Genomic DNA, 23,521 nt, shown 5'->3' on the forward strand with positions numbered 1-23,521 from the left:
TGTCCCAGCTCTGACTGAGGCCTTCTCAAAGTCTCCTATGCTTGGAGTAGTTCCAAATCGTGTAGTGTGCAGTGAAAATGAACATATTGGTCTCCCAACTAAGATACTATTACAGTCTGTAACATTATTCCTGATCCAGGTTAATTAGCAGAATCACGTTGCATTTGTAACTAAAATACTTTTTTGTTTAAAAAGGTTGAGCTGTTTTCCACAGGCATCATTCAGAAAACTGAAATCAAATGGAAAAATTGAAACCAAAAACAGGATTCTGCACGTGCACAGAGTTACATTTTCTGCTCATTGTGGATTCGACCGAGCAGAACTACTCGAGTCATCAGACAGCATGAGGTCCTCAAGAAAGACTGATATAAATACTGTATCTGGAGACTCATATTATCTCTTTGCATCTGCTGTAAAGCCTGGGGTTTTAATGAGGGTACATTATCTTAGTTTTTCAAAGATAAGTACGGTTAGCAGCAATGTTCAGCAGCAGTGTTTCCTAAAGTGCTACATTAAATTCTGTTACCAGGAAATCAATGTAATCTCTCTCTTTGGTTTTAAACGCTTCTGCTATTCTTCTCGCAGCTTCTTTGTGTTCTTTTCCATGAAGTGGAATTCCATTGACCTCCAAAATCACATGGCCGACTTTCAACTTTCCACAATTATGTGCTGATCCTCCCCTCTTGAAAAAAAGAGATGCATTATTCGGGCAAATTCATTGATATGCAATCTCCGTCTAATGTGGAAGTTGCAAACTTGTCCCTAAAAAAACTTCTAAAATCTTAACCCAATATATCTTAATTGTAAGGCGTTTCCTTTAAATATGTGACGGAGGATCGTGCTAACTGACTAACAAGACTAAGATAACACAAATACTATATCATGTAAGGTCAATGTTTACAACTGGAAGGCCATGAATTTGAGCTCCATACAGTCTTTCATTCAGACTTTGGTTGGACGAGTTCTGTAATCTTTCTCTCAGGTTGCTATACATGAAACGAACAGAATTAAAGTGCTCCAGTTCTCCCTGGTATGTTCATTCATACCTATTCTTCATTAATAATAATGGACTTCAAGAGTCATGGGATGGAACACTTTGTAACATTTGGTATCTGGTGTTAAACATCAAGCACTTCCAGGTCAGGCAGATGCTGAATAAAGCTCCCTCTCCTCTACCCAAACAATATGCCTCAACTCCAACCTCAGAAGCACACCCAAACTGCACCAATGTGAATGCGTCCATGTGGCTTCTCTCAGTGAGCTTGTCAAATTAGTACTAACTGGTGCAGAACTGAAGAGCATATTGCGAGCATGGACTACTCAGAACTTGATCCAAACTTCACTTAACATGAAGAGAGAAGGTTTGGTTGGCCTGGAGTCAAACCCAGGTGCCAGATGTGACAGGACAATGCTCTAGTTTATTGCACCATTTATCCCTCGGGTCTTATTTGATTGAATGAATGCAATGGCTGCCTTACATCTATTGTTCTCTGGTTCCTAGCTGAAGACTATATATATCATAAATAGTAAACTGCCAACTTGGCATCACTCTGTGTCAAATAACTTACCTGTATGGTAACTATGCGAGGCAGTGGCTGGCGAGTGTTAGCTCCTCCTTCAATGGCAATGCCCAGAGTGGGTGCACTTTTAGGGACTCTCACCAACACCGAGGTTGGCTCCAATAAGCCAGGCTGTGACAGGAATCAAAAATTCATCAGTTCGTAAAATGAGCAACCATATGACAGCTAATTCTTCTTTCCTCTGCTCTCAGCTATTACCAGAAATCAGAATGGTCAAGTATTACTGAAAAATGTATTTTCCAAACTTCCTCCCCTCCTCTCATGAAAGTGTTGACTCTTGCTAGGCTCCAATTCCACAAGTGCCAGCCTTCCTCTGGTACTTCACCCAGTGAATCTCAGCAGGGGTTTGAACTGTGGGATGGACATCATAACCCCTAGCCTGATCCATACATGCACACTTTCCAGACAGAGCCACTACATAGAAATAAGGAGCAGAATTCCCGGCTGATTTTTACATCCCTTGGTCCAGGAAAGCTCAGCCGAGATGAACTAACTCAGCACAAGTGGAGGATCAGCCCTACGGAACAACTGGAACCTAGAGGAACTTGTCAAATTAGTACCAACTGGTGCAGAACTAAAGAGCATATTGTGAGCATGCACTGTTCAGAACTGGGTCCACAGTGCCCTGGAACTGTGTTTCAGCATCGAGTCAAACACCTAGAGAGGGGGAGAAAATTGGCGGAGAAAACTTACAGGAGAAAGAGACCAAAAATTAATGCAGCGATAATGATCAAGAAAAGCAGCCCTTGTTATCTTATCACTCTGTACATTTAAAAAAAATTCTACCACTTGGAAAGCTGGAGTGTTGTGCTCAGTGAGGCAGGACTCCAGAATTCCCAGCAATCAGAGCTGTGTCAATGTGCCCCATAGCTGAATACTGGCTGCACACTTCTTTGCCTCCTGCCCACTGGTTATTCAACACATTTTTAGTGTAAAAATTGCTGAAAACTGCAGACACCAAATTTTGTACCTACATTGGTTATACTTCGTTACTAGCGGCAACGTAGACACTATTACTTTGCACCAGCTGTAAAATCCACCCTTACAATTCAACCTTATTGATGATTAAAGATCAGAGGTATTTTAGAGTATGGGAAATACAATCATGCAGTTTTCTCCCTGACCATAAAAAGGGATATTCGAGGATCGAATAACATCCGAATAAGCTTTAGCAGCATAAATAGGAGGCTGCCATATAGCCAGCAGTGTTTATGCAGCAGGTAGGAGCTTAAGGCTGTGTCCTGAGATCAGCTTTTAGCAGTCTAATTGTAGGCTGCTGGATCCCTGTGAAGGTTATTTTTATTCACACTTGATTAATTCTGATAAATTGTCATCACAATTACTTTTGTCATCAATATGCAAAGTCTAATTTATAAGCTCCGATGATGCACAAGATTTGAATCCCAACAAGTAAAAAAAGAAATTACTAATTAATTGTATCACTAATTAGTCCTAAAGGAAATGTTCTAATTGGATTAGGATTATGCTGTATCTGCCAATTCTCAGAGGAGACATTGGGCTAAATCCTTGCCACACGGTCAGACAAATTTCAACCTGTTGCCAAGCTATAGCTGTTCAAAAGCAGTTTAGAAAGTCTCAGTCATGCAGGAAATATTTTAAAATGCATTCTTTGCACCAACAACAACAACTTGCATTTATATAGCGCCTTTAACGGAGTAAAACGTCCCAAGGCACTTCACAGGAGTGTTATCAAACAAAATTTGACACCGAGCCACATAAGGAGATATTGGCCTGGATTTTGCTCATAGAATCATAGAATGATAGAAAATAGGAGCAAGAGGAGGCCATTCGGACCTGCTCCGCCATTCAAAATGGTCATGGCTGATCGTTTAACTCAGTACCCTGTTCCCGCTTTTTCTCCATATCCCTTGATCCCTTTAGCATTAAGAAATATATCTATCTCCTTCTTGAATATATTTAATGACTTGGCCTCCACTGCCTTCTGTGGTAGAGAATTCCACAGGTTCACCACTCTCTGAGTGAAGAAATTTCTCCTCATCTCGGTTCTAAATGGCATACTCCGTATCCTGAGACTGTGACCCCTGGATTCCCCATCCATTGGGAACATCCTCCCTGCATCTAGTCTGTCTAGTCCTGTTAGAATTTTATATGTCTCGATGAGATCACCTCTCATTCTTCAAAACTCTAGTGAATATTGGCCTAGTCGACCCAATCTCTCCTCATACGTCAGTCCTGCGATCCCAGGAATCAGTCTGGTAAACCTTCGTTGCACTCCCTCCATGGCAAGGACATCCTTCCTCAAATAAGGAGAGAATAACAGAGAGTCAGACAGCGCTCACCGTTATTGAAGGGCAAGTTGCGGACATGCGTAGTCAAACACGCAAATCCAGAAGTTGCTCTTTGAGATTCCCTGCTCGTTTGAAAGCTGCGTGGGAAGGACAGCTCGCTGATGAAATGAATGGACCAGTGCGAAATTGCTGCACTGCCCAGATAGCCCTTTCAAAGAGCCAGCACAGGCATGATGGGCTGAATGGCCTCCTCCTGTGCTGTACCTACTACGATACTATGAAATGAACTAATTTACACAGAAAAACGTATGCTGGGTTTTTTAGATCCAAACTAACTTTTAACGGCATGGTCAGTCTTAATGACTGCCAAACAACCTCTCTGGCACTGAAAATTAACTTTTAATAATGTGGAGACTCATTCCTTCTTATTTTAATTATTGGAGATTTTAAAAAAATGTATTTTTTTACTTTTTATTTCTGTCTTTTAATTCAATTTTTCTTACCTTCTCTTTATTTCACTTTCTCTGACTGATTTTACATTGAATTAACAGTTGTAGCTTGCACTTCCTGGTTCTGCATCTGTGTGGTTTGCAAGGATGCTTCAATCTAATTGATTGTGGGGACAGACAGATCCTTGCCCCCCGCTCACACAGCTCACAGATGCCCGAGAGAGGACACTGCACTTTTTGCAGCTCACAATTAGAGGAAGTTCCTGCATTAAAGCATGTGGATCGTTTGTGGGCAAGTTTAAATCTAATGAGTGGTGGGTGCCATTCGTTCACTGCTCAGAGCAAATTCCGGGCTGTTAGGACAGGTGACCAAAAGCTTAAAGGAGGAGAGAGAGGTAGAGAGGTGGAGAGGTTTAGGGAGGGAATTCCAGAGCTTAGGGCCTAGGCAGCTGAAGGCATGGCCGCCAATGGTGGGGCGATGAAAATCAGGGATGCGCAAGAGGCCAGAATTGGAGGAGTGCAGAGTTCTTGAAGGGTTGTAGGGCTGGAGGAGGTTACAGAGATAGGGAGGGCTGAGGCGATGGAGGGATTTGAAAACAAGGATGAGAATTTTAAAATCAAAGTATTGCTGAACTGGGAGCCAATGTGGATCAGAGAGCACAGGGGTGATGGTGAACGAGACTTGGTGCAAGTTAGGATATGGGCAGCAGAGGTTTGGATGAGCTCAAGTTTACGGAGGGTGCAAGGTGGGAGACTGGCCAGGAGAGCATTGGAATCGTCCAGTCTCGAGGTAACAAAGGCAAGAATGAGGGTTTCATTAGCAGATGAGCTGGCGGAGACGGGTGATGTTACGGAGATGGAAGAAGATGGTCTTCAATTTACTTAACTTACTTAAAGTGTCCATACACGTCTATTTGACCAGGACCTTTCTAGTTTTGCTGACTGTGTGTAGGTGTCACTTTTTCAGGGTGGTATATATTTTCCTGGTTTTAATTTATACATCAAATGTCACCTTGGGCAGTTTGAGAAAATTTATTATAAGGGAAAGACAGCCTACCAAACTACCTCATATTCTTTAATTCGTTGTACGTGAAGTACTTTGGGATGCTTTTGAAAGACATGATAAGGTATTATATCCATGCAATGAAGAGAGCTGCAGTGTCAGTGGATCTCTCAGACATGGAGACTGAGAAACAGGAGCAGGTCACTTGGACAATTGAGCCTGCTCTGCTAACATGTTAGCCATAACAGCTCTATCTTTTTAATTACACTTCCCTGCCTTACCCTAGAGGGCACGTGGAAGTGTTTGAAAGAATGAAAGGAATTGACATGGTGGATAAGGTATGAGTCATCTTTCTAGTAGAAAATAACAGGGGATATAATCTTAAAATTTGAGCTGAACTGGTTGAAACCCAATCGAGGAAAACCTTCTTCACTTGAAGGGTTGTGAGAATGTGGAATAGACTACCCAGAGGCTTGCAGGTGCATAGCCAATGGAGGCATTTAAAGGGAGAGAGAGAGAGAGAAAGAGAGAGAGATACTTGGAAAATGAAGATGTTATGGGATATGAAGGCTGATTAAATGAATGGACAGAAAATCAGGGCCTGCAGGCGCACGATTTCCTGACCAGCACTCCATACAAGCACTGCTTCTAGCTGGGAGCACTGGGGACACAGCCCTCAGGAGAAAGTCAGGGAATTGCATTTTAACAGATAGAGCTGTTATCTGCAGGGATTCTAACCCAAGTAAAGCCTGTCTCTCATCATAACTCAATGCCTCCATCCAAAGTATCACCCTGATGAATTGTTGCTGGGCTTTCTCCAAGGCCATTGTTTGTTCCGAAGGTTCCTAAGTAACACCTCTTTGATTTTAAATCCTATTCCTCTACTCACAGTAAACCCAATGTAAACCTGCCAGATGTGCTAAATCCAGCTACTGGAAAGACCCACTTTTTACTGCATTTTCCCAGCAACTAGATTTGGTGAGTCTGGCAAGCCTACATTGGATTGCGATTGACTGAGTGAGACCCATGCTTCTGGAACCGGCAGTGTAAACAACCACCACCATCAATCAATATAAAAGGGCCTGCTTTTACTCTGTGTCATACTCTCAACTTGCCTGCTGGAGGCAGCCTGTTAATAGATATTTTGTGCAGCATTCCTCCTATTGTACCATTATAAAGTCCAGCTCCAGTGATATCATGAGTGAGCTCCATCGAATGGAGTCCTGCAGAAAATGCCTGCTCCCTGGCAGTTTTAAAACATAAAACAGGATGAGGAGGGACTGACAGGCAACTGGTATGTTTAGAGATATATCCCTTTATAATAATGTCAGATTGTGGACTATACTTCTCCTTTAGCTTGTGACAGGGATATTGTTTTCAGATGTTGCAGATGGGGGGAGAGATCCAAACCAGCTGCCCAAGAAAAGTAGTGAAAACATGTCTTCAACATAGTGCACCTGGCATGTTCCACATCCTAAATATCCTCAGAGTGCTGGTTGGCTGTAGCCCAGGAGGACATCCAGTGTGCAGGCCTCCTCATTGAAGGCTTTGGGCATATTCACTACTGCATTGCAAAGCCTGTTTATGACGTACTTCTTCAAAGAACAAGAACAGAATTTACACGATTTGCACCTCAGCCCATTTAATCATTCATTCTGCAGCTGAAACAGAAGTCCTTCAGGACCGAGAACAGCTCATTCAGTGTGCTGAGCATCAGGAACACGAAATGGGCAAATACGTTTGCTCAGATCAGGAATATGTGCGCAGTGTTGTGCTTAGATCAGGGACCAGAGTGGACGGAAATAATTATGCTCATTGTGCTTGGAACAGGAGAGGTTCCTCTGCCATGCACTGTGTTTCAGTGATAAGGCATTTTTACATTAGAACAGCAAATGTGTGGGTTCTCCTGCCGTCAGCACAACTTGTAAATACATACACCCCAATCTTTGTTCATCCAATTACAATGGCGATCCACATTTTCCTGACTGGTTCCCATTTGAGTGTAGAGGTTTGAAGAGATTCCCTCACTTTCATCAATGGAATTGTGGGTCTCCACCTTCCAACAGACCTTCCTTAAGAATGACAGCAGCAGATAAAACAGAGAAGATGGGTATAAGGAGGTCACAGTTCTCCATTTAGATGGCAATTCCTTGGGACCTTTTAGCACAATATAAAAGTGTCTATGGAAACTTTTCAGCCAGGGGATACGAGGTTATCAGCATCATGTTGCGCAGTTCCTAATGTTTCACTAGGTACGGGCCTGTAAGTACATCAGGGCTAAAGCAACTTCCCAATTTCTGCTGCACATAGGCTGTTATTACGAGTGTGTGACTCCTCAGTAAGTCCGCTAACAAGAGAACCTCAAGACTGTTAAAAAGTAAACTCCCACAATTCAGTAAATTGCTGGGATCACTGTCTGAAGAGCTGTATTTTAACTGAACTGCTGGATGGAATGGATGAGCAATAAATGCCAGCCTTGCCAGTGACACCCACGTCCCAAGAATGAGTATATAAAAAAAGACGGAAAAATTATAGTAAAGACCTTTCAAAGTGAATGAAAATACGATACAATCATCTTGCCATTGTGCTAACCATTACTGTTTTATTATTTTTCTTGACGTTTTATTTTGAAAAGTAAGAAAAAAACATTGAAAAAGTTAGTGCAACAGCAGGTAGAACAGCTGTTGCTGCAGTCAACCTCCCAGCAGCATACAAAATAGTGAGGCAGCAGTGAAGCTGTCAGAACAGATGGTTTGTCAAGGAACAAAACCTGCTTGCTAACTCCTCATTCAGGTAATAATACCCATTTAATCTCACTCTATATCTTTAAAAATGAGTTTCCATCTTTTGGAACTGCCAGTTTGTAATATCATTATGAGCCACTTTCAATGGAAAATGGGAAGAGTCGTGGAATGCAACTGGCTAGCTGAACTTCAATTTGGCACTGATATTTCCTGGAAGCCTCACTGGAGCTGAGTTCTTCCCAGCTGCTGTGTGTTCGGCCTGCCATCCTACCCCAATTCAAGTCTGCCTGCCACCAAGTTTTCTGATTGCCCTAACCCAAGTTAAGTCTGCCGCCACCAAGTATACTGATTGCCCGAACCCAAGTTAAGTCTGCCCGCTGCCTGGATTAGTCGTAAGGATATTCTAACTGTTGTAGAAAAATATTGGATTTCTTTCCCCCCCACCCCCCCCATTCCTCAATCTTAGAATATTCAAGTGTTCATTCAACTAACTTTCTGTCTTTTTGACCATAGGACATGTCATGAGACAATGCAATCCCTCATCTATTTCAACTCGGACCCCTTTGTCTCTGCAGAGTTTGTTTCGGCCTTTGCAGTGTTTCATGGATTGTAAGGAACTTGGAATTTGATTTTAAAATGGGTTCCTTGTGTTGCAATGCCAAACTCCACAAGGGGGGGCAGTGACGAGGCACTGATTTTTAAAAAATTAAATGATGTGCCCAGACACTGTACTCCTTGTGATATTTCTTTGTTTTAGGGAAGTTACAATGAAAACATTACTCAATTGGCAATGTCCATTTTTCACAGCACTGTAAAACCCAGAATCTGATTCTCAGGACACTGATAAAAATCGCCTGTAATAAAAAAAATTGACATATTTAGTCAGCCTAAACCAAATTACCCCGATCATAGCCTTCTCAGCATTAAAATATAACCACATGCTCACACCCATGGAGCAGGCAGCATCTTTTGATTCCTCCCCCAGACAATTTGCAAATGCATTCAGCTGACTCAACCAAGCATTCACAAGCTGCTTTTGTAAAAGGGTTTGATTTACATTTAAAGAAACAGTGGGCTCCAGGTGACCCTAAACTCCATTCTCCTGTGGTTCTCTTGTATCAAGCAATTAGCATTCACAAAATTTTGAAATGTAAATCCACATCAGTCCAGATAAAACAGAAATCTATTTACAAAGCTCTAAAGTGAAAGCTTTGTCGTTTTCAGATTTTCCTGCTGTTCTTTTCAAGCACCCCCATCAGCGAGGCTCGGTGTATGAACACACAATGTATGTGCTGGGATCTTTTGTTTTTTAAGTTCAAACAAAGTGATTGATTTCTTTTCTTCACGATTAATAAATCATAACTTTCCCCCACAGTGCCAGCTGATATATTCAGTTGCATGGAAATGGTGGAGCAGTGCAAGTGCAGAGCCTTTGTTCTATGCTGGGATAACTTTGGACATTGCTTTTAAAGGAAATAGTAATGAAAGAAAAAAAAAGTAGGGAAAAGAGAGAAATTGCATTTATATAGCACCCTTCATAGCCTCAGGGTGTCCCAAAGCGCTTTACAGCCAATGAAATACAATGGGCAAAGCAAGTTAAGAAGACAAATATTCTTGATCCACAGTTTTTGAGGTGGTGGTTTCAGGTGCACAACTCAGCTGGAGATTGCATCATTTTTAGATTGGATGAACCCCATTGCTAAAGAGGGGTCTCTCCCATCTGCAGCTGCCCCCCCAACATCACTGCAAAGTGTATTAATCTGGTGCTTTCCTGTCCAAATTAGAAGGAAAAAGCTTTAACCCTCGTTCAGTTATTTCACTTTCCCCACACAAGAAGTTACTTGGCTCAAAAATGCCTGCTTGCGAAGGGGGTAATCCTTACATCGACAACAGAAAATCCGGAATACTGACTCAGCCTGGCTGCAACCCAAAAAAAAAATGGTTGACTGCTGTTGATAGCAGACACCGTTTTATATAGTTGCTATAATACCCCTGGAGGCTTCAAGGGAAAAAAACTCTTTCTAGGTGTCTAGACAGCATGTAATCAGTTACAGGAAACTATTAAAAATCCTTTTCAGTACACTGATTATTGATTACAAGCAGCCAGCAGTAAAGAAGAGAATGAGCAGAAATGTTAGTTTTCCCAGAGCACTGCTCTGCGAGTACAAGAAACAACATCACCTCAACTATTAACTAGGGGGGGGGGGTCTCAACTTTCATCAGTGGATTACCTATCTAATTTAATAATATAGTCCATCAGCAACGAACCAAAGTAATTTTAGAATGAATGATTTCACAAGATTTGAATCAGAGTGCTAAGTAAGAAGAGGTTATCCAAGAGAACTCTTCTGGAGAAGATGGGCTTCTGCACACAAGGCAATCCATTCCATATTATGGTGGGTAAAGGGTTGATTCAAGAAGATTTATAATGCAAGTATAGTGTCATTATGATAAGTGAAATGACTGAGGAAATCATTAAGGTGATTGAAAGTACCTGGAAGTGATTTAAAATCAGGTTAAAGCAACTCAGGAGAGCACAAAATGTGAAATTAATTATAATTGACAATTAGGGAGTAATGAGATATGAAAAAGCAGCAACAGTGCTGGCTTTGTATATCATTACTTAGACCTTAATTACAACATGTTTAAAGTTGTACAAATAATGTACAGAAATTACATTCCAATGTTTTAGGGTGATCATTTGTTGATCATTAAATGTCCTTTTGGTTTTACTGGTTCTGATATGTCACTGCTTGTTTATTCCTTTCTTACACAGTTCTATTATTATGGCCATTTTTCTAATCTTTTGGCAGCTTGAATTCAAATCATGGCATTATACTTACGGAACTCCTTTCTGTTTTAATCAGCGCTAGTGTCCACTTTCCATTGTCAGCAAGCACTTATGCCTCAGCTTAGTGAAGCCTTCTCATTATTGTACCATTTGATATTGTAATCCATTCACTGTGACAGAAATCCAGCACATCAATTGATTCTCAATTATTTTTCTATAATATACTCTGTCTTATCTCATAATTTAACTACTGTAGCATTGTTGGCTTTGTAAGTTTTAAGCTCTCTGGGCAGATAACCTGAATTTAACAGATTGCTTAAATTTTGATTTTTCACACTTCATTGAAACTTCATGATCTTATCTTGAACTGTGTGCTTCAAACTCCAACGTTAAAAGCCACCCTTTGGACTTGAAAGTTCAGATACACATTGACCCACACTACTCTCATTCAAATTGAAGTGCCCAGGTTAAGAGTGCCTGGGAACAGATTGCTGTCCAACTCAGTTAGGGAAAGGTACTCGGCACAAATCGTTCTCAAAAGAACAGGGAGCAACACAACTTAGTTTAAAAATTCTTGTGCTCATTTATCGTCAAAATGGATTCCCAAGTTCACGCAATACACTAAGTTTACCACAGATCCTCATCTCATCGACATTCTCCCTCTATCATCTTCCACTGCTGTCAAATGTTTGGGGAAGGTTGACAAGACATTGGGAGTCTTTTCAAAGAGTATATTTCCACTCTTTAGTGAGTAGTGAGTGAACTGACAGTATTGTGTGAAGTTCTGTGGAAAGCCAAATCTGGGCTGTGAAAGGTAATCTTTCAGAGTTAGAACAGTGTAACCGCATGACACGCAGGAAAGACGTTGGGATGCATACAGGAGTCACTTGATACAAGTCATGACGGATTTTAAGAAAATCTGTTATGGTCAATTGGTAATAGGTGCAAAAGGCTGTGTTCCAGAAAACTGAAGCCCCTCTTTGTCTCTAACCTTTCACAGTCCACTGGACATCGTTCCATGTTATTACAGCTGGATATATATGGTCACATGGGCAGTTTCAAGGGCGAGACTGAAAGCTGCCAATTACCAATTCCACGCAAAGATATTAGTGCCCTTGTCAAATAATAACATTTTGTTGGCCTTTCCTGGCTTTTAAACAAGATTTTTTTAGTTTTGGTCGCCTGATTTAGAAGTTGGTGCAACGCATAAGTCAGCTTACACAGGTGAATGATTGAGTTGGTAGTTCAGACTTCAAAGCAATGTTTCTGTTCATGTAGATGAAAATGTGGTTTGAGCTCTTTGATGAAAATGGTCTTTATTTAGGGGGAGGGGTGAAGGTTCCAGGTTGGAATGGGAGGCATACATTCTGTAGTTCCTGTTGCCATTAGCATTTGTGAGGGATGTCCTGAGTTCATTTCCATTGTCATCAAGTGAACACATAGGGCCCGATTTTAGCACCCGCTATCGGGTGCGTTCTCGGCGGGGGGCCTCGAAAATTGCGAAATCCAGGATCCCGACCGGATCCCGCCTCGATTCCGCCCACTTCCGGGTTCCCCGCTAACGCGCCGGTGTGCGCGCGCAGCCCCCGCTAGTGGGAATCCCGCAGGCAATTAAAGCCAGTGGGATGCCACTTGAGAGTATTTACTTAGCTATTTCAGGTCATTGACTGACCTGATTAAGGGACTGTGTGTGATTTTGGATCAACATGGGACTGTTTCCCACACTGGGGGAAACAGTCCCAGATCGAATGGACGTGTTGCAGCTGTCAGCCTGTGGCAGCTGCAAAGGTCCATTTGACAGGTGGTGGGGGGGGGAGACCCTCACTCATTGCAGGAGGCCGCTCTGTCACTTGGGACAAAGTTTGGCCTCCACCACCCTCCTCCTGACAGTCAAAGTCACCAACCTGCACACTTACCCCGGGGTCCGGAGATATGTACCTACCTTGCGGACCCCCTCAGATGTACATCTTGCGGATGGGGGCCGCCGTAGCTGCAGTCATGACCTCCTCGGAGGGCGAACAGCATCACCAGCCTCGCCATCCACGCCGTCCACCTCTGACACGTGGAGCTCCACAACAGAGTGCTGTGACACATCCACCTGTACAGCAGGAGGGAGGGCTAGCGCAGAGAGAGATGCGTCGCAGAGGGCACTACCCTCGCCACAGGGTCCACAGACCGAGGCTCAGCCTCCTGGACCTCTCTGAACAGCAGTGCACACGGAGGCTCAGAGTCACTCGACATGTAGCCGTGGACATCTGCAGCCTCTTTCATGCCGAACTGCTCCTGGCTGGCCCGTGCACCATCTTCCTACCTGTCGCTGTCAAAGTCACCACTGCCCTCCCGAACTTCTCCTCCACAGCCTTCCAGGGTGCCACCGGGGACATCGCCGACGTCTCTCAGTCGTCTGCGCAGAAGAGCCCTGCAAATACACCTACACCCTCTCTGCAGTGACACAATGGGTGGCATCAGTGGTGGGTCCTCATAGTGATACCCAGGAGCGGGCATTATTGCACAAACCGGACAGGATTGGCGAAGACATAGCAGTAGTGGTGCCAATGGAATGTGTGATGTGAGTTGTTCTGAAATTCAATATAAGTAACAACCATGACAAACCCTCAAACACCCTTGTGCATCCCCTTCATGCTCACGAGGCGTTTGCCTTACGCTGCCTACTGCACATATGTGATGCATGCCCTGTGGCTGCAGCACAGGTGGTGGCAGGTTGAGTGAGGCTGGCCGTGAGAGAGATGCACGAGAGGGTGAGTATGGGATAGAGCCATGAGATTGTATGAGGATTGGGTTGCGTGTTAGTGGCGGGGTGAGTACTGGCGAGGTGAGTAGGTGCAGGTAAGATGAGGATGGGGTTTGAGTGGGTATGAGGGGTGATGTGACAGAGTAGTGTTGGCAGTGCCGTAGGAGATGTGGGGTGGGGGCAGTGATGTGGCAGACGGAGTGTATGGGAAAGACTACGTGTACTCACTGTGGCTGACCTACTGAGGTCATTGGACCGCCTCCTGCACTGTGTGCAGGTGGGCGATATGTTGGTGGCGCAGGTGACCCTCTCTGCCACCTCGAGCCAAGCCTTCCTGGTGGCGGTGGCGGAGGCGGGCCGCTTCCTCCCGCCCGCCGGGGGGAAGATCTCTGTCCTCCCCCTCCTCCTCACCCCATCTGATGATACCTGGGGTGAGGCATCATTAAACTGGAAGCAGCCTTCCCCCTGGGCTGCTCCATGCAGTCATCTTTGCTATTGGTTGCAGCATCTGTCAGTGGAGGACTGCCCCTTTAAATAGAGCGCCTCCAGCTGACAGATCTTACTGCGCATGCGCAGCCCGCCCGACGCACAGATCAGCAGCGGAGAACCCGGAGGAGCAGGTAAGTGAATCCAATTAGTGGGTTGCCTGCTACGATCGCGCGGGAAACCCACTAATTTCACCGGGCGCGTTACCAACGCGCCCACTTGCCCATCCGCCGAGAACCCGCACCCCTGGTAAAATCGGGCCCATAGTGTCCAGTATTCTGAAGAAACATGCAATAATCAAACAGGAATGAATCTTCTGTGCAGTGTTGCTTTCTGTAATGTAGCACATCTTGTAGATCTTTGCTATGTGTTGTTGAGCTCGACAAGGTCCCCAGGGAAATGTTTCTTTTTTTTTAAAAATGATTTTTTTTCTCTCTCTCAATTTTTCTCCTCTCCTCCTGAAATCATTGCTGGGTCCTTTTCCACGGGCACAGTGCTCTCTTTGGTATTTCACCCGAGTGGCTATTATTTATGTGTGAGCTTTGACAGGGAGTGTGAACAAGCTATCCACCCACAGGGACTGGGGGGGGAGGGGGGCGCGGGGGGAGACATCACAGCCAAGCCGAGCGCTGTTCTCAACTAACATCTACATACTCACAAAACAGGGGTTGCTGGATTATAATCAGGAGCAGGAACTTGTGCCAATTTTTCACTCCTTAACCCCAGGATATTGAGGCCAATTGTAGTGCTCTACTGGCAATCCAGCTAATTCAGCACTGATCAGGGACCAAAACCAGGACCTTCCCGGTCTCTAAGGCTAAGCTATTCACAGGATAAACTCATTGATCCATTGAGGGATGAAGTATTTTGTTTTACTCTAGCTCCCCTTTTCTATCAAGTTCGATTATTTTGAAAAGTTGTAACGTGCAATTTTAATTTTAGAAGCTCCCAGGCAATTCAATGATACTAACTATTAAAAAGATGTGTCATAAAAATAAGGGGGAAAAATCAATGTGAGCAGTGGATCTATTTGCTGTTGCCTTAAGGAATCATGTAATGGATGCTTTTAGCTGCATTGGTGCAACGGGGTCAAATAAATAAATAGATACCTGCTCAGCGACATAAGCAACAAAACGGTACAACTTTTTCCACCTTCCAGAGGCTACATACACATTATACATAGAAGCTGCTAGCCTACCTTCCTGTTTTTCAATGTATCTATAATGCATCAGTCTTACAACATTGCAGCTCTGAAATTACCTCACCAGTACATGAACACTTAATGCTTTCATCTGAAATTCGTCTCTCTGCTATTTTAGCAGAGGCATTAACTCATTTAAAATAAATGAGCCAATGATTTTTCGAAAATAGTAGAGTTCTTAAGCATTTGTATCTTGGTATCGCACAGCATAATTTCAGGGTCTACCTCTGTTAAAGTTACAATATTTAAGGCCTTTGAGACATTGTAGTCTGAGATGGTGTTATATAAATGCAAGTGTTACTATTTTTATTGCTCATTTCGCTGTACCAATTCTTTTAATTAAATTGATAATTCTCCCACTCAGGAACAAATAAGCATAGAAACCGTACTCACCGGTTTTGAAAGGGCCTCTGGTTTGCTTTCATTTCCAGCCGTCTCCTTGGTGACTTTGCTCTTCACAGGAATGGGACTGCTGTCTTTGCTGTTACCACCCATTTCACCAACATCAACCCCACTGTCCTCACTGAGAGTTTGCCCACTGTCAGATAACTGGGACAGGGCTGCAGCTGGTGGGAACAGTGGCATTATTTCTGTTATTGATAGAAAATAAATTCTGCTCAATCCCTAGTTGCACGAGTGAAAGAATCAGTGCAGCACATTGACTCACAAATGCCAATACCATTGGTCTAACTACAGACGACTGTTTCTTCTATATATAGCTTCAGCCTTGGAATGATTTTTATATAGATAAGCAGGGTAGGCAATCTTTAAATTGGCTAGCCATCAGTGAATTTATAGTCTATAACACACTCATATCTTTAATTCTTCCTTCACCTCCTGTCTCATCTCTTGATTTTTAACCAGTGACATATATTCAATATGTTCTCCTAAATCCCGTTGTCAATTATACGTAAAGAGGAGGTACCATCTGGTTTTGCATGAAACTTTCCAAATGCTTAAATAGAAGAGTGCGCTTACTGATACAGTCATGTAATAACACCACCAACCATCGTTTCCACTGCAACAAAAAATACCTCCAGTTCAGTTTCCAGAACATCATGGTCCCAATATTTACAGGGAAGCGGGGAGGGTGTGGATGAGGCTGAAAACAGCTGAAGAACCAGGCAGGAGGGAACACTGCCAGCAGGAGGCTGCAGCCAGGGATCCTTAGGGATGGTCCCTGGCAATCGGGATGGGGCGCGGTGGTGGTGGGGGGAGGCAATCAGGAGGTTGGGGAGGTCGGCAATTGGGAAGGGAAAGCTTGCGATCGGGGTGGGCATGGGGAGGTTGGAGATCAGGGCTGGGGGCGGGGGGTTGGGGAGGTTGGCGATTGGGGCTGAGGGAGGCTGTAGGTTTCCTTGAGGGGCCTGGGGGAGCACTCCTGCTCCTCCTGGCCCACTAGGAATCGGCCACTTACGTTGGGAAGCCGCAGCTCCAGATCTCTGCTTCGCGGTTGGGTTTCCCGACCCCTGGTAAACCTGTGCAGCAGCAGTAAATTTCAAATCAGGCTCCCAATTGCACTGATTTAAATGTGTTAATAAGCGTCCCGTCTCTCCACGGTGAGCCACTGGGATTCCCCAATATCTGCCACCGTACAAATGGAATTGGGCACCTGCGCAGTGGGCTGGGGTTGCGATCTGCACATTTCATTTTTTAACCCCTCTCCTGCCCATCGTGTGGGGGTTAATATCGAGACCTAATTCAATACAAACTTACCTCAACAGCCAATATACCCGTCGACGTTCAAAAAGCAGCGAAGTAAAGCCATCAATCAGCCCAGTTAGGAACTCATAGAATCTGCACTGAGATTCTCTGAGATTATGAGAGCATCTTGACACTCATTTTATTCATTTCCAGTCTAACAGACATGTGTCCATATTTAATTTAACTGAATGCATCACATTTTTGAAGGTTAATACAGAGTAAAAGCTATTTATCAACGAGAAAAGCTCAGCACAATATGACATTTAAATGGCACTTACCTCGAGATTGCGGGAGTGCCCGAACTTCATTTACATCAGGCTCGCTGTTTGGCTGGTGCACTTCTACCATTACAAAGTGCTGATTGGCTGCTGCTAACTGTGGATGTGGCTTGTCTGTTGACCCAGGGAGAAGGGGACCCGGAAGGTATGGAGGTGGAGGTATAGATGGCGATGTGGACTCGGGGGCATAGGACGGCAGGTGTGTCGGAGACTTGACTCTGGGAAAGGGTCCGATGAGATGCTGGGTGACATGTGAGAGCTGTGCTGCTACCTCGCTCCTCGCACTTTGCGTCTTCAAGTTTTTAGTGTGTACTGTACAAACAGACTCATCTGTTGAAACAACTGAGGCAGAGGCAAGAGAAGAACGGTCGCTTGTGGCTTCGGTATCAATGTTTGTGGTGGTTAACGAAGGACTGTGGGGTGCCATGAAGAAAAGGCCTGAGTGCGACGACTCTGATGAGCTCCGTTTTGGTCTGTCTCTGATTGTCTTTTGCTGTGAAGAAGCAGGGTTGGTAGACTCAGGTGGAGGAGGCTTAAAGTTAGGAGGGTTTTCAGTAAATGACGGCACATTATCCTAGAAAGCAAAGCAAAAATAATTACACTTGTAACTTAATGATTTAAAATTGGGAATGTCTTCCTCTGTCAGCCTTCGGTAGGTAGCTGAGGCTGTCCAGGCTCTGGATTTTCTACCACTCAGCAACTAGCTGACTGGAACCAAGGTTGTAATGGAACAAGATGGACAGAGTTCTATTTACAGTAACTTCATTATGACCCCACAGTCAGACCTGAACTGCTTAAACTTAGCTAAAAGGAGACAGAAATGTTCTGGAGTTGAGTAGAATCCTTACACGTGCCAATAACCATGCAGCCTACAACCTCTAAGGTACCTGTCTGGGCTAAGCACAAATATCTCAAAATTCCAGGAATCACGGGCTCAATTTTACGGGGAAATTGCGGGTGCGTTGGGGGCTGGGGGGCTCTGAAAATCGGGGAAATCCCGTTCAGGTTCGGAAGCTGGCTCCAACCCACCGACTTCCGTGTTCCCCACGGACGCACCTGTGTGCGCACAGGCGTCCCGAAACCGGAAGTCCCGCCGGCAATTAAAGCCGGCAGGATGATAGTTAAAGAGCCAAATGTACCGAGGTACTTAAGGCACTTTACTTGGGACAGATTACATACTTAGAATGATTTTTAACTTACCTGGGCGGCTTGCCCACCGCCTCTGATTCACGCCTGGTGAAATCAGGAGCGAAGGGCCGGATCAGGGAAAAAGAAACAAAATAAAGTATATCAAAAACCATTGCACGACGTTAAAACACAAAATCAACCTACCTTTCCACCCTGCTCCAATGTCCGATGTCTCCCTCTCTGATCTCCCCCGCTTCACCCCCCCGATCTTCCCCTCTCCCCCCCCGATCTTCCCCTCTCCCCCACCCCGATCTTCCCCTCTCCCCCACCCCGATCTTCCACTCTCCGCCCCCCACCCCCCGATCTCCCCCTCTTCACCCCGATCTTCCAATGTCAATCAGGCTTGCTGCCGGATGCAAAACCCGGAGAAGATGTTAGTCATCATCAATCACGATGCGATCGTGTCGGAAACGGTAAGTTTTGTTTATGCGGGTTTGCCATGCGCACCTTCACCCCCTCGCTGCCAACCCGTCACCATTTCAAAATTGAGCCCCATGTGTGAAATAGGTTTAGATAGCTCCAGCAACCAGCTAGCACAGCAGCAATAGGCTGAATAGCCTTCTTCTGTGCTGTAATTTCTATGATTCTATATGGCTGAGAGAAGACAGCCCTGACTACCATCCATACCTGCTTTCAGTAAACTTTCAGTAAACTGTTGGACTATAACCTGGTGTTGTAAGATTGCTTAGCTTTCAGTAAATAAAGTGGAACTGGGCGAAGACTGAAGAAAGACTGGGGTGGGGGGGTCGTGAGGTGTGGTGGGGGGCGGGTGTGAGGTTTGGGGGGGGTTAACCACAGGCAGATATCACTTAAACCCATAGTTCTACTGGTGTATAGTTTCATTATTCTGTCCCAACTGGCATCTCATGTCAATGAAGATGGCCAAAAGCTGCCTCTCCCCAACATTCTTAAAAAAGGTGAATTCATATACCGAGAAAGTGCACAGAGAAATATTTTTAAAAGTTATATTTCACAAAGTTACTTGTCAGCAATTTAATGGCTGAAATTTCTGCGGCTTTCCTTGGACATCGTTTGCTTGGTTGATGGGTGGGATCCAATGAACTTTCAATTGCAGTAATTAGGATTTTGATTGGAGGCTGCCTGACTCAGTTTCATGGCCTCATTGAGCAGAATAAACTGGAGATTAAGAACCATTAGTATGACTCGTGTAAAGCTCCATCAGTCACTTGTCTAAACTGGCATCTTGTTGTTATTTCCTTTGATGGGAAATTATGTAAATGAAGAAAGCAAAGAGCTTCTTTTCAATGATTGATCCCTCTCTCCCTGCAGTGCTCAGCCATTTCAATGTGATACCAAGTAGGACTGTAATGTTAATTGAACTGTTAATGTACAAGGAAAGGATATTTCTATGGTTACAATCCATCAATTATTTAAGATAGAATTTCACACTAAACTTATGTGATTTTATCATTTTTTTCAAGGGACAAAAATAAATGACATGCAGTGAAAAAGAGCAGAATAGCCAGTTTATTGCTTGAGTGAGGAATCCCCAATAACCTGTGGGAGATGAAGTTACAAGTCAGTTATTAAAATCTTCCTCATGAATGGATTAATCTGGCTATTATCTTCCAGTCTGTGTCCTCTCCTACACAGTGTGAGTGGAATAATTTGGTTTGGGATAATTTAAATTTAAGGAAAATGTTGCTGATTATTTCAAGTCGAAACTCCTCTTTCGGTCACCGATCCAGTGTCTCACTCTATACATTCCAGAAATGAAGTGTTAAGTTCATGGACTGTTTTAGCCACAAATATTGCTATTTTGACAAGTGGTTTGTGGAGTGTATGCACAGACTGAATTCTAAGATTATCTCCAAGGACAAAAAAATCAAATTAAGTGGCCAAAGCCTCTGCTGCTTGGAAAATCGGCACCTAGTTGCTTCAATTAGTAAGTGCAGTACTGACACTACAAAGTGAATGAATTCGGCAGACTTACAGCAGTAGTTCGGGAGCTTACAGCCATGGCCTCTTGTTCGACTTCAGTTCTATTATTTGTAAACAGTTATTTTATCAATTCCTTTATGATTTTAATTGTTATATGATAATCACTCACCTTCCCACATACATTTTCACTGAAAGAGAACATTTTTTCCCTCTTCTTTATAATTATGCTAGTCGCTCCTGTCTGCATCCTTTTCAAAGATCCGGCCAGTGATGCATTGGGGCTAATTTTAGCCTAACTCGCTGGGCAGGAAACCCACAGGATCGGGTGGAATGCTGGTTTTACACCCCGCCTAATATTGCTTTCCATTGACTTCAATAGAGAGCAAAATCAGGCGGGGTCTAAAACCAACGTTGCACCCGATCTTGTCAGTTTTCCGACAGGCAGGTTAGGTTAAAATTGCCCCTTTATCTCTGGAGCCAGAATGTGTTTGTTTTACCATAAAGAAAGAAAGAAAATAAAGACTTGCATTTATGTAGCCCCTTTCACGACCTCAGGACGTCTCAAAGCGCTTCACAGCCAATGAAGTACTGTTGTAATGTAGGAAATGCGACAGCCAATTTGCGCACAGCAAGGTCCCACAAACAGCAATGAGATAATGACCAGATAATCTGTTTTAGTAATGTTGATTGAGGAATAAATATTGGCCAGGACACCGGGAAGAACTTCCCTGCTCTTCTTTCAAATAGTTGCCGTGAGGTCTTTTACATTCACCTGAGAGGGCAGATGGGGCCTCGGTTTAATATCTTATCCGAAAGGGTCTCTCTCTATGTATCTGTGTAAATCTCCCTGTGCAATGCTATTGGCACTTATCCACATTACGTGTTGCAGCTGAAGCCATCTCTCTGTGCCTCTCTTTTTCTTTCACTTTATGCAGCTCTTGAATCACAGTCTCAGTGTTTTATCTTGGTTTCAGCATCACTATATGTTGAGGATACTCAAATATATAGTGATGGTGAAACAAACAAAAGGTGGCCTGTGGACAAACTCGCCTGATTGAACAACGAAAGCTGATCATCTTGTATTTTTTAAATACTAAGATGGACTTGGCCTCTGTCCTTCCTCACTCTTTTACACCTCTGTTTATGTCTAGTCCTGAAATTTGGATTATGATCCTCACCTTGTCCAAATAAGCACAGAATTACTCACAATTATAGAGCCATGAAGAGTGAAATATAAAAAAAACAAGTTACAGAACATAATTATTGCCTGGAAAGTTTTGATTAAATAGAGAGAACAGTCTTGGAGACAAGTAGGGTCCTGCTGACAGAGCAATTTGTCACAGCATGTTTCAATATGCCTTCTGTCATTACTATCTTGCTTTATATATCTCCAGATGAGCTGACAGCAACAAAGTTACAATAATGATAAATGTTATTTCTACGGTTTGAGAAACGAGCATCAAATTCTATTAGTTAAACAGAGAAAAGACATGATGTTACATGACAGTCGTGCCACGCAAGGCCCAGTAAAATACTTACAAGAGAGATGTCTGGCAGATTTCCAATATCTCCTTGTAGTTGGTCGCTGGTCACCACAAGATCTGTGTCATTCTGCATGTGAGAACAGGGTCAATTCACTCATTAGACCATAGCCCGTCAATTAGAACTGTGTTCTCCACACCCTTGAGTTACAGACTCCTGTGGTAATTTGCTTCTGTAATTTAATCAATTCTACATGCATTTTGGGAAACAATCCTTCAAAGTCATTGGGGGGGTAATTTTAACTTTGGGCGAAGGTGTGAAATGGGTGATATTTAATATGTCACCCATACACCACAGGTGATTTTCCTTTCCATCGGAGTCAATGGAAGAGCATATTTGGTGGGGCTTATAATGGACGGACAAATAGACAGTGCCTATTTTACATGGAGTATTGAGGTTGGAAGTGTGAAAAGTTGGTGCCAACAGTGTAGCCCCTACCTTTTATAAACATAGACATGTTCAATGAAATACACATTCAATAAAAACCGTAGAATCTGTCAAATATGAGCACTCTCCGAGCAATAAACTGATGAAGGACAAACTGTTTAATCTTTCGTTCTAATCCCATTGACTTGTATCAAGTACTCAGTGGAGTACTTTCACTTCATTCATAAAAAGCTGGACCAGGAGAAAAATTGCATTTAAATTCAACCACTTGACTCCTGTGACATAAAAAAAACCTAACAATTATCCTAGTTCACTGCCATTCTCAAACAGCTTCAAGGGGCCCAGTTGCACGAGCAGCTCCGATACAATATATCGATAAAAGGTAAACAGGCTATTCACTTGCCTTCAGGCACAGGCCAAAAGATAGGTGAAATATTGAGTTAAAGGGACAAGAGGTGGATTTTTCACATCATCGAAGCCCATTCTGGGACCTGAACCAGGTGATCTCGACAGTCTAGCCTTCCCAGTTTGTAAGAATGCAGAAGGACCAGTCAGAGAAGGGCTATATAATTCCAAAAAGATGGACTGAAGATCATCTCCTGCCTGAAACTGTTACTATATCTGGTGAATCAGTTGAAAAACCACACAAGAGGGATCCAAAAGAATCATATTGATCTCTAACACATCTCAAAACAGTCCTGGTCTGGTAAAAGATGAGTAAACAAGCTGCTCTGAGATTGCCTTTGAAAGAGACCCCAAACTCACAGTCTTGTAACCGCAGTGTATAGGTTCTGGTGATATTTCTGTTCTGATCTCGTTCAGTTCAAATCTCCCACTGATATATTCCAGCAGACAGACATTAATTATAATACTAATATTACAAATCGACAGACCCTGTTGTGATTTCTAACAGTTCGTCACAATAGCTTTTGGCTGCCTTGATGGAAAAAGAGTCAAAAAAAAGTTGCATGTGCTCCACGATCTGCATGTTGTGGTGAATAAGTCATATTTGAAAGTGTGGTGGTGCAGAGTATTAGACTTCTAACATTCTGCTGATATTCATGAACTTCTCCTCCAACTATTCTTCACATGCTCTGTTCTCTATTTCATCTGTATTGCCAGGGGAATTGCTTTGCACTGGCCAGGAATTTCCCCACAGGAAGAGCATTCTTGGATATCTCCCACTGCTGCCCGATGAGCAGCACTGGCAGGTGCTGGGGAGATGGTCTCCTGTTAATCCTATT

General features: G+C 43.5%; 1 protein-coding gene across 2 annotated transcripts in view; it reads right to left on the reverse strand.

The window, feature by feature from the left end:
* Positions 1 to 393: 393 nt before the first annotated feature.
* The window catches only part of whrna (whirlin a), a 145,419-nt gene continuing 122,291 nt past the window's right edge, over positions 394 to 23,521 (reverse strand). The window contains exons 9-13 of one of the 2 annotated variants that reach the window (XM_067969617.1): positions 21,888 to 21,959; positions 17,259 to 17,832; positions 15,670 to 15,842; positions 1,569 to 1,691; positions 394 to 682 (exon numbers count right to left, since the gene is read on the reverse strand). In XM_067969617.1, the coding sequence (XP_067825718.1) occupies positions 500 to 682; positions 1,569 to 1,691; positions 15,670 to 15,842; positions 17,259 to 17,832; positions 21,888 to 21,959 (1,125 nt within the window). In that variant the 3' untranslated portion in view covers positions 394 to 499. Of the gene's footprint in view, positions 683 to 1,568; positions 1,692 to 15,669; positions 15,867 to 17,258; positions 17,833 to 21,887; positions 21,960 to 23,521 lie in introns of both variants that reach the window. The other variant, XM_067969616.1, reaches the window with a different exon arrangement.

Source organism: Heptranchias perlo, chromosome 31 (genome assembly GCF_035084215.1).
Source record: "Heptranchias perlo isolate sHepPer1 chromosome 31, sHepPer1.hap1, whole genome shotgun sequence".
NCBI lineage: Eukaryota > Metazoa > Chordata > Chondrichthyes > Hexanchiformes > Hexanchidae > Heptranchias > Heptranchias perlo.